Genomic DNA, 15,982 nt, shown 5'->3' with positions numbered 1-15,982 from the left:
GCACAGCACCGCCGCTCCGAGCCCTCCGCCCCTGTGACGCCACTTCATCCCCTTCTCGTTGACGTCACCCGCCGCCGTTTCCGCTGGCGGAAGGCGGAGGCCGAGGAAAGGCGCGGAGGGAGGAACGTGGCGCCGTTGCCGTAGCGACGCAGCGGGTGACGTCATCTCTCACCGCATCTCCCGGAAGCGGGCGGCGCGGGGTGATTGCGTCACAGGGCAATGCTGGCGGCGGCTGAACGGGGCCGGGGCGCCGCCATGGAGAGCGCGGGTCAGGGTAGGGGCGGCCGCGCTTCGGGGCGGGGACGCGCGAGGGGGGCGGCGGTGATCGAGGAGCCGCTGGGGGAACGGGCCGGGCCTCGGGGAGCTCCGCCACGGGCAGGCTGTGCGGGCTGCCGGGCGGGAGCTCGGAGGCGGCTCTTCCCCTCCGTCGGGCCGGCGCTGTGCGATAGCCGCTCTGCTCGGTCTGCGGAGCGCGGCGCTTCTGTTCTGTGCGGGCTCGGGGAATTCGGCTGAGGGTTTCTGTTCCTTTTTTTTGTCTGCGAGCACAGGGCCCTGTGCTTCACCTTTCCCCTCCAGGTTTGCATATCGTGCTTCGCTTGCTGGCTGCTCACTATGTGTGCCCTGTGCTTCTCGTCTGTGACAGATATCAACCTTAACTCTCCCAACAAAGGTCTGCTGTCGGATGCCATGATGGACGTTCCTGTGGACGGCGCGGCCGCGGCGAGGACGGCAGCGCCCGAGGGGCTGAGTGCTGCTGAGGAGGAGGAGCTGAGGGCTGAGATCGCCAAGGTAAAACCTGAGCCTGGGATCCTGCCCTGCTGGGAGGAAAACTGAGGGTTTAGTGGATGCGTTTTTTGGTTCTTATCACAGAAATGGTCAGGATCATGAATCTCCAACCCCCTGCCACGTGCAGGGCCACCAACCTCCACGTTTAATATCAGACCAGGCTGCCCAGGGTCCCATCCAATCTGGCCTTCAAAGCCTCCAGGGATGGGGCATTCACAGCCTCTCTGGGCAGCTGTTCCAGCACCTCACCACTCTCATAGTAAAGAAAGAACTTGCAGTGGTGTTACCTGTGGATCTCTGCATTCTTTGCTAAATGCACAGAGCTGGCAGGTATTTCAGACCGCCTGCTCGTGCACAGAACTGCTTAATGTGGAGCCCTAAAGAAATAATTGGCTTAATTTAGGCTTTTAGTTCTGCTCTAAGCAGGAAAACAGCACTTTAGGTGAGCGGTATGCAAACAACTCCTTTTTCCTTAGGAAGCTGAAACAATGGGGTACTTAAGGTGCTTTTTTGTTAAATATTTATCACATTTTATGGGCGGCTGTTTTAGATTCCTTTATGCTTTTCTAAAGCTGAGAGCTTGTAATGTAAGACCTCAAATTTTAGGCACCCTCTGGGTTTTGAAGTTCAGTTTATAATTTGTATGTGTAATATAGCTGAAGGTAGTTTTGGTTGCTCTTTCTTACACTTGATAATCTCATGCTGGTTCTCTGATTTGCATGTTTTAGCAAGGGAGGTTTTCACTGTTCTGAATGGCCATGCAGGCCTTGGTAAACTTTAATTGAGAAGTAGGAGTGAATTCTCTCTGCTCTGAAACTGCTCCAGAGTATTCTGAAAATCTGGTAAGAAAGATCTCTGAGGAAAAGCTCTTTGTTCTAATGAAATCAGAGGAAAACGATCATAAGATTGAAACCTCAGCTAAATGAGTATTTGGTAACTTATTTTTTTTAGATGGTATCTACTGTTGAAATCACAGTGCAGGGAATGAGTTCTTTTAGTGCCATTAAAACACCAGTGCAGTGGCTTCTTATATGTTTTTCTAGCTGAAATCTGTGCCACTGTTCCAACACCACTGATGTGTAGTTGAATTGCTGCGTGCACCTCAGGTTCCTACCAGTTCTTTACATTCGTGTTAATGGAATTGTGCTAGTTTTCAGGAAGGCAGAAAGTTGGCTTAATTCCCAGAATCTTAGCAAACCGTGGTATTGAGATGTGCTTCTGTCTCTTTCCAAGGTTGAAGAAGAAATTGGTACTCTCAGACAAGTTCTGGCTGCTAAAGAGAGGCACTGTGGAGAGCTGAAGAGGAAGCTGGGTTTGACTCCCTTGGATGGGTTGAAGCAAAACCTGTCTAAGAGCTGGCATGACGTGCAGGTCTCCAACGCGTAAGTGTTGCTTGTGATGTGTGTTTCACATGGAGAAGTGACTGCAGCAGTTATTTCCCTGCAGCTTGTTCCAGAGCTTTTCCAACTGGCTGGAGGGTTTTGCTGTGATAGGTACATAGAGTAAAAGATGGTTTTAAAAAGCAGTGAGCTGAATGGATCTCGTGTCAGCTTAAAGGATTTTCATATCTGTGGTCTGAATGCTTTGTTGCTGGATGCTCTCTTGCACGATGTGAAAGGCTTGCTCACTACTCAACAGCTCAGTTTGTCTTCCCATTTCTCTGAGAGGCAGACTGCTGCTGCCTCGTTCTGAGCTCAAGCTCAAAGAGAAGTGCAAAAAATGCCAGAGCTCACTCAGTAATGCATGGTGCTAGTTGAGAATGTTAGCTGTATGTTAGTTCAAAAACTAAACAAAAACTAACAAAAACTGGTTTCCTGGGCTGTGTACCTTGAATTAAAAAGCCTGCACTTCCTAGGGAAAAAAAGTCTGTAGCATTAGTCTGCTATGAATGCCATATGCAGGGGCATCTGTGCCTAAACAGGGTTTGAAATTAAGACCATTTCTAAACGAAGTGTGTGATTGCTGCACTGTCTGACAGTCCCAAAAGGAGAGTTGGGGTAAATCTGAGCACAGCTGCCTGATGTAAAGGGTCCTTGGGTACCCAGAGGGATATAATTCAGTCTAAAAAGCCACGTGCAACTGAAATGGAATTTGGAGTTACTGCCATCACGTCTGCAGGGCAGGTCTTCAGCTGTTCGTTTCACTGCTCATTCTTTTCCTCATCTTCCCTCCTATCCCCCGTTCAATTTCTGTTACTACTTTGTAACTGAAATGTGTCGTTGTCTCCTAGGAATGAATATTTGAAGTTATATTCATTAACACTTTCTGTTTCTAGTTATGTGAGAACATCTGAGAAACTTGGAGAGTGGAATGACAAAGTGACACAGTCTGACTTGTGAGTTCCTTCGGGCTGCTCAGCAACACCTTCGTGCTCCTTGCTGCATTCCCCATTTGTGCTGCTCCTTGTTCTCACAGGCATCAGGGGTTGATTGGGAGCTGGAGGCGCAGCAGAGCTCTGTTCTTAGCAGCATGCCTGACATCCAGCTATAAGCACTCCTCAGTTGCAGAGGAGATGAGTAAAAGTTACTGCTATCATCTTTCTTATAGCCTTGCCATTGCTGAAGAAAAATTCCAATCAGTTACCAAACCACATTTGATTAAAAAATAATGAAAGAAATCAACCACAGTCTCTCACTTTAACTGATCACTGTTAATCTGTTGTAATTAGGTATCTTACCAGTGAACTTCTGTCTTTACTGTGAAATTATTTCTTTTCTCATCAGATGTGGTAGGTTTCAGTCTGAATATTACCTCTCTGTTTGGCCACAGTGGAAATAGAATGCCTGAAGGCCATAGCTGAAAACAGGGGCTTTGCAAATGTAAACGTGTACAGGAGGCTTTGAAAGCTGCCATGCTGTGACTCTGATTGATGCATGTGAACCTTTCTGAATGCTGTCCAACACTAGAAAGCAATTCATTTTAGTCTTTGCAATATATACAAGCAGAAGCAGGTGCTAAATGTTGCTGCCTGCTTTTGTCTCTAGAATGTATTCTTCAGTCATGTTAGACCTCTCGTAGTCACAAATCACTTTGATTCTTACATAACTGAACATAAAGGAGACCTTGACTGTTTGCTGTGCTGGGGATTCTCCCCATTCTGCATTTTGTGCTTAAGAAAGTGATTATTTAGCTGAGAGAATGTGAGTTAGAAGCTTCCTGTCAGCAGTTCTGATCTGACTAGGCATAGTTATTTTCCAGGGTCGACAGGAACTGCCTGCAATGTACCTCCTCTGAGCACTTTTACATGTGGCAGCAGATGCTTTCATAGCACTTTTTCTGTACATTCAGTGTTAATTCTCACAATCCCAAAGATACTTTGTTATAACGTGATTTCTAAAGATGAGAGAATGAAGTGCATTGTAACAGTTTGTCCAGTTCATACTCTACAGTAAAATGCAGCTGTGGGGATGGCAGTCAGATTTCGTGGCACTGTGCTCAATTCTCTGTTGCTTGCTTTTAACTTTTGGTGTTTGGTTGCCCATGCTGGATTTATGAAGGGAGCAGAAGGTTTGAAGTCTTTCAGTTCCCAACGCCTTCAAAACTGCAGACTTTCCTTGTGCAGTGTTTGGAGGTGTTTGGATAAGAAAGAAACCAGAGCTGGGGTGTCTTCCTGCCTCTCAAACAACAGCTCCTTTTCTTCTGTCTGTAACAGAGAAGGGGGAAGGCTGTTATCAGAGAAATGAAACCTGCAATGCTGTCAGTGTAAAGAGACACTAATGTGGGAAGTCAGCAAGACAGCGGTCAGAAGAAGCATCAGTCGTGAATCTTGGCACTGTACCTGTATCTAACCTCCATTGTGTTTGTAGATATCTTTCAGCCAGCAGCACTCTGGAGGACTGGAATGAAAAATTAACTCAATCCGAAGCGTGAGTGTCTTAACCTTCAGCGTTAACAAATGCCTTCATGACAGTCTGCTACCACTAATGCTCTGTGCCCCTGCTCGCAGTCCTGTCCTTTCACTACATCCATTTAAGCATTTCTTTCTTCCAGCTTTCACTTTTTTTACCCTAATAAAAGTCTATTCTGAGAGAGGGAGCGCTTTTTTTTTTTTCCAGGTCAGTCTTTGAATGGTTTCACTGTGGTTCAGGTGATGCTCTTCAAACAGCTGCCTGCTCTTGGAGAACTGGCTGAAGCCATTGGGTACCTGAGCTGCACGCCAGGTTTTGTAACTTCAACTGATGAGCTGTGCAATAGTCTGCCTGATCTCTTCTTTTCACCCCTCAGCACGCTCTGTGGGGAGCAAGAGCTCTTCTTTTACCTGTGGTACCTGATGAGAACAAATGAAGCTTTAGTGTCCAAGGCAGCTGCTCTGACATTTTAAGGCTCCAAAGGGATGTGAACAGCTTAAACCTCACAGCTGTTGTACTGAGTTCATTGGCTGCAAAAGTCTCTTAGCTATGTTTTTATTAAGTGTCTGGATTAAATTCTCATCTGGGCTGAATTACAGAAGCGTGTTACAGAAGTTGGCCTTCATCCTTCTCATTGCACCTCATTGTATGTAGGGGAAATCCTTTACAGCAGTGCGGTGGAAGCAGGTAGGCTGTGCTGTTGCTTTCTGAGCTGATTGAACCATGGTAAGGTGGGTCTTAGGTAAGCAGGATATTCCTATTCGCTGGGGTAGGTATGAAATTCAGTCCTTTGAGGCTGGTCTCTTGCTTTCAGTGCTTGTGAATAGAAGGTTTTCTTCATTAGACGGGTGAGGGTAGGTGGCAGTTGTTTTGTTTTTTGACACTACTTATGCATGCAGGTTCCATTTTCAAAGTTCTGTGAATGTTTTCTAGATTAAGAAAATGTAAATAGTCACTATTTTACTTGCTAAATAGAGTGACTTGTGTTTATGCTCACCAACAGTGTGACTGACTGCAGTGGTGTTTAATCAGAGTTCCTCTCTGGGTGTGCCTGCTGGAATAGAAAGCTTCTCATTATATCTGTTTCCTTGCACTCAATAAGCACCAGGAGTGTGTGGCGGAAGCGAGCTTCTGGAGTGTGCTCAGGGCCTGAATAGTTGTGGCATGCCAGCTTTCCTGCTTGCTTTGGCACTAGGCAGCATTGCAATTCATGCTAACAAGGTGGATGCCAATTAAATGAGAGAGACCAGTGGGCTTGAAATGTAAAATTCCAGCAGTGTTTTAGAAACTGAATGGTTTCCTTTCCCTAAAGCTTGGTAAATGCTAGGAGCCAAGTTCAAGAGAACCAAAGAAGAGGTTTTCAGTTGTGTGGTTTGGGTTTGTTGTGTAAATGAATCCTCTTTCCTGTTGTTTTGGAGCTTCTCTAATAGCTTACAAGCATCCTGACTGACCCGGGACCTTAATGTGCTTTTGTGCTCTGCTGGATTTCCTGGTGGCTGCTGCTCTGGCCTTGGAGCTTGACTCGCCCTCTGTGTGCAGTAGGGCAAGGACAGACAGTCAGCTCTGTCTGTAGCTTTGGTTTTGTGGTAAACTGGATGCAAGGTGACTGAATTGGTACAGACAGTGATTGTTGGATAAAAGCAAGCGAGAGCAGGCTGGTATTGGGATAAAGGAGGATTTGAGGATTTGTGTCTGGCTCTTCTCTGGTAGGAGAGGGATGCAATGAAATGTGTGAGTACTGCAGAATGCATACCTCAGGGCAGAGACCTTTCCTGCAGCTTCTCCTGCAGCCAGCTGCCTGTTGGTATAGAGAGGTGTTTACAAAGCTCATACTGAACTGCTCCCAGGTTTGGGTTATTCCAGTGTGCTTGAGGGAAGGAAGTGAATGACTGAGTTCATACAGATGCTGTACCTAGCTGTGTCACTTGCAGGAGGGTAGTTGTGACTTCTGGGTCAGAGCTGAGCGCTGTTCAGTTGCACTGGAGGCTTTTGTAGCCTGGTCCCTGCTGCTTACAGACACAATCCCACACGTCTGCCTGATGGATGGCAGTTCTGGGTTCAGGAGCTTCTCATCTCTGCTGTGCTTCCCTGGCTCTGCCTCGTGTGTTGCAGTGGTGGAGGTGTGTCTGTGTGTAGGAGCTGTGGATGCAGGACTGGATTGAACTGATGTCTGCTATCTTCATTTTTCTTTCCAAGCATTTGTTTCAGCCAGGTGGGTTCCCTGATCTAAACCACCATGTCAGCTCACAGTTGTGTTGGCATCGTGCAGGAGCACGTTCAGGGGGAAGGAGCAACACCTGAGTGCTAAATCTTGGATTGTCTTAAGAATCCTGCTGTCAAGTGTGGAAAAAGTAGTTGGAAAATCTCTCATCTGCTGAAGCTCAACATAATAGCTAAGAGTTTCCAATGTGTGCGAGGTGTGATGGTGTCCTCTGTAAACTCTTCCTCTCATCACTGCTCTGGTCTCAGTGCTAATCTGGGAGAATTGAGTGCCAAGCAGTACAGTAAGCATGGCTGTTTTAGTGGGCACAGCATGTTTTAGTGAGCACATGGTCTTCCATGTCTCCTGTCAGCTGTGAGTGGCAGGGCTTAGGGAGCCGGACTGCAGAAGGAGGGCTGACATGCTCCTCTTCTGAAGAAGCTTTTACCCCAGGATTCATGCCCAGCTATTGCAAGAGGGACTGCATTCCTGATTCAGAAATAGGTGGCTGTGGTTTTGAACAAAACCAAAAAGCAAAAGAAACAAATGTAGTTGGCACTGCTGGAATCTAGTTCAAGATACTGCCTTCCACTGTTTTGTTTGGAGCAAATGAGAAGTAGATACAGCTGTCATCATGGGGCTTCGAGCCTTGGGAGCTCAGAGGTGGGAACAGTAGGCTGCTGAGGTGAGTCCAGGAGCTGAACCTGGTGATCCTGTGGCTCCTTTCCAACTGGGGATATTCTGTTCTGTTTATAAATGTCCTTCTGCTAAAAGCAGCTGGGCAAAAAAGTCACCTCAAGCTGATGTGCTTGGATAAAGAAAACTTGGCTTACATTTTTGGACTTGTTTTCAAGACTGAGTCTTGTAAGAATGCCCTAAATGTGGATGTTAATCACCAGCTGTGGAATAGCTTAGAGTGTATCAGTTAAAGAAAATGACTTGAAGAACCTTTGTTCCTAAAGCAGGTCTCATTTATGGAAACAGAGGTTCTCAAGTGTCTGACTGCAGCACTTGCAGAAACTCAAATGTAATCAGCTGATAAATGCGAACTGTCAGCCTTGTTTACTGTGGTTAATGGTAACTGATAGGAAACTTCTCTGCCAATTTAATTCTGAACTGTGGTGATAGGAGTTATGCTGATCCTTGCATTTCCTTTTCTGTACAGTGATCTTAGTCTTGCCTCTATCCTCCATACCCTGACACCACAATGTATTACTTGCTTCTTCAGGGCTCCAAGCATATTATGGGATTGATTCCTACACTTAATTTTCTCAGTGTCCAAAATAACGGAGCAAATAGGTTACAATGCTGTAGTATTAAGGTTGCAGCATGAAAAATTGGCTTTTTTTTTTTTTTTTCTTTTTGCAACTCTGTCAAATTCAAGACAGTGTGATCAAGATGGTAACACAGCAGAAGTTATGTATGGAAAGGTTAATCCTGCACTCGTTGCTTTCTTAAAACTTCAAGACTGATACATGTAAGACTGGAGGGGGCTCGTTCGGTGAAGTTAGTGCAGCTCACTAACCTAGCTTCTTTCCTTTAACGTGGGCTCCTTTTTAAAACTGGGGGATGCTTCTCACTTTCAGAGCCTAACCCTGTCAGTTCAGCTTACTGGTTGTTTTTTTTCTTAGTTATAAGAAGACCCAAGAAACCCTTTCCCAAGCAGGACAGAAGACTTCAGCAGCCCTTTCCAACGTAGGTTCTGTTATCAGCAGGAAACTTGGGGACATGAGGTAAGGTTTCTGTTTTGTGCTCTGGTGCTTTGATCTGGGTTTCAAACAGCAATGAAGCTTTAAACAATAACAAGGCTTTTTTCCATTTTTCTGCTTAGTTGGCAGCACTCTGCTGTTGATGGACCACCTTCTTATGTGTGGCCCCATACATCGTTGTTCAGAACAGATTAAACACTTATTTTTTTACCCCTCAACCAGTCTTTAACCCGTTTCAAGGCACTTAACAGCATGGCTCCGCTTAGCAGAACCAGCAGAACATTCTTAGCTCCCTTCCCTCTTTTACTGTCATAGTTTCACTGCAGCTTTTTCACCATACATAAGAAACTAGTATTAAAGGTTGCGTTTTCTATTCATTACTGTATGGTGGAGGTGTATTTTCTCACTGTTGTGGCTTAAGATTGGAACAGGATTATTATTCTGTGCTTTAAAGTGAACAAAGTCTGGATGCTGCTTATCATGCAGTTCCAAACCCTACGTGTCAGCTTTCTAGGAGAGCAGCATGCCTTCTGAGCATGGTTATGTCGTGTAGTTTGGAAGACATGAGCTGATGCAGAAGATATGATAATATTAAGGACTTCTCCTGGTTGGTGGTTCTTTAGATGCCTTTAGATGGCAGCTGAAGTAGTTGCGTATTTAAAACTCTCTTGGCTGAAAAGTTAAGAGCTGATTCCCTCAGTTGCTGGCTGGGGTTCTGGTTCTGGGAGTTAAAAAGCTGAAGGTTAGAACTGATGATTTACCTGGTCTGGAGAAATGTAAGCTAAAGATTGTTTCTCCATTAATGGTGGTGTTGTGCACATTTTTGCACGTGGAATATCTTGCTGATGCTTTTCTTGGAGCTGAGAGTTAATTCTGAACCTGCAATCTACCTAAATGACTAAAGAAGAATTCTTAGAGCTTGAATTTAATATGATGTTCCAGATCTTGGACTGAATTGGTAGCTGTTGTTCTTTGTAGGGAATTTCCTATTCCACTGTGGCTGGGATTACCCAAGTGGTAAGAACTTGTTGGCCTCTGATCACACAGTGCTGGTTTGTTCTAGATCTCTCCCCACTGACTCATTTACTGTGTTCCTGGAGGGTAATGTTGGTGAACGTTTTCAGCATCTCACTTGTCTGAATTTGGCAGAGGACTGGCTGACTTCCTGCTCCTTCCAGTACTCAAGGTTTAATTTTTCTGTCCTGGAAGTTGCCTTCTTTATGGGAAGAAGATTTATGTGTAATCACTTGTGACATCTGCAGACAGACGCTGGTGCGAGATGTTATGGTGTGGTAATAGCTCTTCCTGAGCTGGTAATGGTGAAGTAAACTTCTAAATTCTGCAGTCTGGTCAGGCTGTTGTGGCAAAGGGATGAGAACTGTACCCTCTGGATCTAATGGGGAGCTCCCAGCCAGCATTACCACCAGAAGATGTGCGGGATCAATCTCGTCAGCATGGCATCTCTTCCCTGGCAGAACAAGTTCACCATGTGGGCCAGCTGATGGAGGGAGGGATGCACAGCTGAGCGAGGAGTGGAGCTTAGCCCTGGTGGTGGAGGTGGGCTGACACAGCCACCGTGCTGTTGGTGTGTGCTGGCCCAGCTCACTGCTCACACGTCAGGCCATTGCAGCCATGGCGTTGCTCAGCATTAGTCACCAATTTCAAAGCATGTAATTCCTTTCTATAGATAATACTTGGGGTGATGTTTGAGGAAACAGAGGCAGCTTCTTGAGGATATCCCTGCCAAATTTACTTCAGGAGGATGTGCTTTGTATATATGGCCCTGTGGGGAACGCAGTAATGATAATTATTTTTTTTAAGAAGACTTTTAGTTTTTCTGTGCTTACATAAATGAAATTCTCTCTGCTGTATTCAAGCCTCAATATCTCTAATTCTGAACAAAGTTTAGCTCTGAGTGTAAGCTTCTGCAGGAACTGGCTCGTTTTCTACCCCAGGTGAAACTTTACATGGTTTTGATATGCAATCAGAGCTTCCAGAGTGAAGTCTGTCATATTGCTGTGATCACTTCTCTGATAGCTGGGGGATGGTCTTTGTGTTCCAAGAATCTCCGTTCCAGGCCTCACAGCCAACACTACAACCTCAGTTACTGTACTTGCTTTTTCCCGTTCCACGAAGGTTTATTTTCCAGCACTGGAAGTGTTGAGATAACAGAGGGGATTTCCTTGTTTAGTCAGCCTTCACCGGTTGATAAATACAAGGAAGGTGTGATAAATGGGCAATCTCCTTAGATATGCAGAGGGCGTAGTCGTAATTCCATTAGAAATGTGTGCACTGCAATGGTGTGAAGTACAGTAACGTGGCCCTGGGTTAAACCTTCAGTTCCTGCATTCTGGTCAAAATACTTCTAAATGTTAAGGCTGTTATAATTGCAAGGAGAGAGCGTGAGGGTGGATGCAGTAACCGTGCACTAAATGTACTTGTTAGTGCTGTTGCTCTATTAGATTGCCACAAGTAACGAAAGCAGCTTAGTTAATGGGTGGGATTTTTGTAAGTCCTGGCCAATTCAGCTCTTTCTGTTATCTCCACTTACAGTTGAAAAGTAAACTGGCTTTTAGGCGTTCCTGCATTTTACTGACCCCAGTAAACTGCAAATTGAAGGTGTTTTCTTTTTGCCAGACAAAAGCTTTGTGCTTTTGTCTCCCAGTGCATTTTGTGGTGCCTGAGTTTGCTACTGTCTGTAATACTGCAAGCACGTTTATTGTAAGGTGGAGCTCCCAAACTCCTGAATTTACAGAAGTTTTAAATCCTTACGATTGGAGGAAAAAGGGTCACTGCCAAGAAGTCTCCAGGCCCACCAGTGCTTGTGGTATTGCACGCAGAGCAGCATGCTGCATGGACGTGTGATCTGTGTTCTTCTCCTTTAACAGAGAGCAAGGAGGAAGTTAATTTATTTCTCACGCACAGACAGCGTCTCAAGGGGTCTGTGTTGCCAAAGGGCCAACTTGGATACAGGGGAAATGAAATCCCAAAGCCTAATGTCATTGCTCAGACTGGAAGGAAAAGCCCTTGTGCTCCTTGCCAAGCACTTCACATTCAACTTGCTGTGACTGCTTCCAGCTGCAGAGACAAAAATGATATTGAAGTGGAATAAAATGCTGCTTCTAGAAGGAGAAGCCTCTTCAAAACATCCTGGAAATCTCAGTAGTGGCAGTAGGAAAGCTTACTCTAACTTCAGACTGAGACAGTGCTGCATTGCAAAATCAGATGTGGAAACTGGTAACGTGGTGGCAAATGATTCACTTTAAGAATGGGTGTTGAGTATGCGTGATAACTTTTATCCAGATATTCTTATCTTTATTACGCTGAGATCTGTTCGTTCTCTGAGCTGTAACTCAGGTCTGCAGGCTTGGCAAGGTAACACACAGGCGCCCTTATGGGAGGTCTCAGCCAGAAAGCCTGGCCCTGCTGTCCTTGTGCCACAGCCCAGAGGGGAAGGAAATGTTTTTATCAAATCAGCTGGTGCTTGGTAAAAACCTTAGCTTAGGAAAACAGGCTCTAAGAAAAAAAATCAAGTAAAAGCAATGGGTGGGTAAGCGTAGTCTGGGGTGAGTTAATGAAAAGCAATTGGTTTTTTCACTTGCTTCTCTAGTTTGTTTTGAGAGGCTTCCTCTGAAGGAGGAGTCTTTTACTGTGCCGTGATCCCGCGACTGTGTCCCTGCTCAGCTGCCTTGCATTTAGCATTCAGGTCTGCACAATGCCTGACTGTTGCTTCCCTTTTCTCTTTTTGCTGTCAATGGCTTCTCTCAGGGCTCACCCCTTCTCGCATTCCTTTAGGTAAGATATCTCCAAGGTTGCTCTCAGAGCAGATGTTTCTGTGCCAAGTCCTTGCAGGCGTTAAAGGGGAAGCTGATGATTTGAGCCTTGCCTGCACTTTTGACATGGATTGAGAAACCTAGCTCAATCCAGTGCCTGGCAATTGGCTTTTATATCATGGTTGCAGTTTGCAGTTCTTGCCATGTGGTACAGCTGCAGCTAGAAGGCTCCTCTTAACTCCTGAGCAGCTGCTAACACCTTGCTGTTTGATAGCACCTAACTCAGCATACCTTTTGGCAGCACTTACTGCGTGCTTTTCCTGTCTTTGTCAGCTTCGTATTGGAACAGCTGGCTGGCAGAAACCATCACTAGTGAAAACCCACTCATTTGAGTGGCTCTGTACAGAGAGACCAGTTGTGCACCTTTTTGTCCCGCAGTTGTCCCTGCTTTCAATTTCTGCTGTTGAGCATTGGCACCTGAGCTCTCATATATTGGGCATAGCTGGAAAGCCCTTCTCTAAATATCTCATTGTCAAGAAGGGGAGAAGAGGGATTTTAGCTCCGTGCTCATCCTTGGCAGCCTGTGTATGGGCAGGATTAAGGGCGTGCTGCTTGTGCGTGGCTTCTGTTTAAAACTGTCATTTAACCTTTTCCTCCTTATTCTGAATGCTTCCGAGCAGCAGTTACTCCATTCGCCACTCGATAAGCATGCCAGCAATGAGGTAATGTCACACACAGCCGTGGTTCCTCAGTGGGGTTGGTGGGAGACTGTGGGTGCCTTTGTTGTTCTGGTTTGTGCGGGTGCTTCCCTGCTCAGAGGATGGGGTAACTGTGCCCCGAGCTTTAAGTAATTTGGGGTTTTTGTTTTTACTCCATCTCTCTTTATGGTTGGTAGCACCTGCATTGTTTTTGGACTAAGTGTGTTGCAACTGTACCAAAGTCGAATTGAAATTTGCAGCTTTCAGAGGTTCCAGGAAGGGGAGGGAGGGATTACAGCCTTTTTCTTGCCATTTACAGCACAGCTAATACTGAATCCTAGCTTAAGTCTCCTGTCTCCACCTTGGGAGCTACGTGCCCTTCTGAGAGTGCCTTTGTGGTACATTAGATGGTGATCCTTTAAGAGAAGCAGTCACCAGAGCTGGGCAAGGCCCACAGGAGCCCCCTCTCTGTTAATCTTCATTCCTGGTCATCGGATGTTATTTTGTGGCAGAAATGTAAAGTGCTGATTTGGATCAAAATGCCTGAGATGAGGCTTATTGTCACCCAGCTCATGGTGCTTATGCATTCTATCCTGGGGAGAAGGCTCTGCATGACTGTCCAGCAGAGCACTCTGCTCAGCCCTCCCCTAGGAACATTCACCAACGAAGCCACCTCTCAGTGCCAAACAACTGACCTGGCTTTCTTTGCTGATTAATTTATCACACTGGGATTTCTATAAGGGTTTCTGATGTTATGACCACACCTGTGTAACAGAACTGCTCATAGGCTCAGGCACGTGGCCCTTCCCCTTCGTGTCAGCAGGATGCAAGGTGGGAAAATGAAGCCTTTTTTGAAACCCTTGTCAGCTTTTCATTTCCATTATTTAAGAAAGCATGCTTTTAGTTGAAGGACTGAGGACTAGTTTCTTCTCTACGTGTCATGCATTGATTCCCTAGACAGCTAGGACGTTTTGCCCTCAACTTTTTAGCTTATGAATAGATTGCACATGGCAGAAATGTTTTCCTTCACAGTTTGTACGTGGGGTTTTTTGACTGGTGTGCGTGAGACACTTGTGCCAAAGGCTAACATGGTGAGGAGCTGTGAGTGTGGTGGGTGTTCTGGCATTGCATGGGAACGGGCAAGGAGCCCAGGCACACTGTGGTTTGGTTTACTTAAGAGCTAATTTGTTTTGATTTTTTTTTTTTTTAATTGTTTTCCTATTTCTTCAAGGAATTCTGCAACCTTCAAGTCATTTGAAGATAGAGTTGGGACCATAAAGGTAACTATCTGCTTTGCCTTGTACAGTGTGAAGCCTTAAGCAGAAATTCTAATTTCCATAGTGTTCTGTAAACTGCTGTTGAGGCAAATGGCTTCTCACATGCAGAGTCTTTGCTGTACGGTAGGTGACCTTGACGAGGGAGATTGGCTTGGTAATCTCAGTACTGGTTTCTTGTTATCCTAACTAGCTTCTCTCCTTTCAGTCCAGAGTGGTGGGCAGCAGGGAAAACAGCACTGATGGCCTCCAGTCCCCCTCAGCTGGAGACAAGCCCCCCCAGGACAACGCTCCTTTCTAGACCTGCAGTGTGGCTTTGCACAGCTGTGCACGACTCCAAGAGCAAGCCTCCTCCATCCCAAATCTTCACAACAGCGACAACATTCAAATCCATGAAGGGGCTGAGAGCCAGTCTGGAGAGATCCATAACTCATTCATAGACACTGCTGCTGGATCTAAGTCAAATAAAGAGAATGCAAAGTTTTGTACACAGATAATATTTTACACTAAAGTTTGTAGATGAATTGTATCACTGTGCTATCCTGTTGGGAGAGCACTGAAGATGGAGTTTCCCTAAAGTAGCTCAGAAATGCCACTGGTGTAGAAAAAGCATTTTTCCACTTCTGTTGTCTCTTGGAACAGTCAAATTGCCATGTGCAGTGTGAGGAGGGCAGTTAGAGGAGAAACCAAGAGGAGGGGCATCTTAGCTTCAGCTTCTGGCTGTGTTCTCTGTTCAGGGCTTGCCATGCAGTTACTCCCTGATCTCCCAGGCTTCTCCTATTACTGCTTCCTCTGGTTCTCATTGGAGCAGTCTGTTAAATGGGGCAAACACTTGTTTTTCTGGGCTTCCAAGAGGGAAACTTCACTTAGCAGCTGCCTCGTTATTACACTAATGCTCTAGCTTTAACAAAACTAAGATCTTTATTTTTAAATGCAATGAACTTTAAAGAAATAAAGCTTAACAACAGCAAAAAAAGCTTTGGCATCATATTAGGGAAATGCTCCCTTGGACTCTGAAACTGAATTGCAAGCCTTACATCACCTTATGCTTTACTTGTTTATGTTTGGTTTTTTTTCTATAGAGAAGACTGTAAGGATTATAAAGCTGGATATTGAGCACTGGAGTTTTGCATCATTCAGTAGTAGCAGCATGCTTGTGAGCCAGTTTTTGTGTAAACGTTCAGTGGTGCACTCTATTGCCCTGTGTATAAAACTTGCTTCTCCCTTCTCAGCTTTTGTTCTTGGAGGAAAAGAAGTCTGAAGGCTGCTAGCAACAGGGCCAGGTTTAAAAAGGACAAAGCTGTTGCTAGCAGTACTATGCTGTACTGGAAGGACTCTGCTCTCTGTGGGCCTCTCTGTCTGGTACATCTGACTGTGACTGTGTGGGTTTTTCAGCTGAAAGCCCCAGCTGCAACCTTGGTTTACAAAACCAGCAGAAAGTCACAGAGCTCACTGGTTCCCAGAGCAGATGGTTTGCTCTTTTGATGCCCAGCTTCATAGCTTGGGAGCTGATAAGTTGTGAGTTGTCTTACAGAGGCCTGAGCTTATTCTAGGCAATGTACCTCCATATAGAGTGAGCAATTCTGTGCCTTAGAGGCCAAGTGGGACTTATTCAGGTCTTTAGGCTTGCCTATGTACATATCTGGTAGCTTTAGTGGTTTATCACCCCGAAGGGACTGGGCTGCCTGGCCCTT

General features: G+C 45.6%; 1 protein-coding gene across 1 annotated transcript; it reads left to right on the top strand.

The window, feature by feature from the left end:
• Window positions 1-255: 255 nt before the first annotated feature.
• On the top strand, window positions 256-14,589 carry TPD52L2 (TPD52 like 2; the record flags this gene model as incomplete). The annotated part of the gene is made up of 10 exons (XM_079543223.1): window positions 256-274; window positions 644-789; window positions 2,020-2,168; window positions 3,062-3,121; window positions 4,593-4,652; window positions 8,466-8,567; window positions 12,312-12,338; window positions 12,997-13,038; window positions 14,246-14,294; window positions 14,497-14,589. The coding sequence occupies 10 exons, from the start codon at window positions 256-258 to the stop codon at window positions 14,587-14,589; spliced, it is 747 nt and encodes a 248-aa protein (XP_079399349.1).
• Window positions 14,590-15,982: the final 1,393 nt, after the last annotated feature.

Source organism: Tetrao urogallus (assembly GCF_951394365.1).
Source record: "Tetrao urogallus genome assembly, chromosome: 16".
NCBI lineage: Eukaryota > Metazoa > Chordata > Aves > Galliformes > Phasianidae > Tetrao > Tetrao urogallus.
The sequence above is the reverse complement of the archived record's forward strand: the minus strand, read 5'-3'. Positions and strand labels throughout refer to the sequence as shown.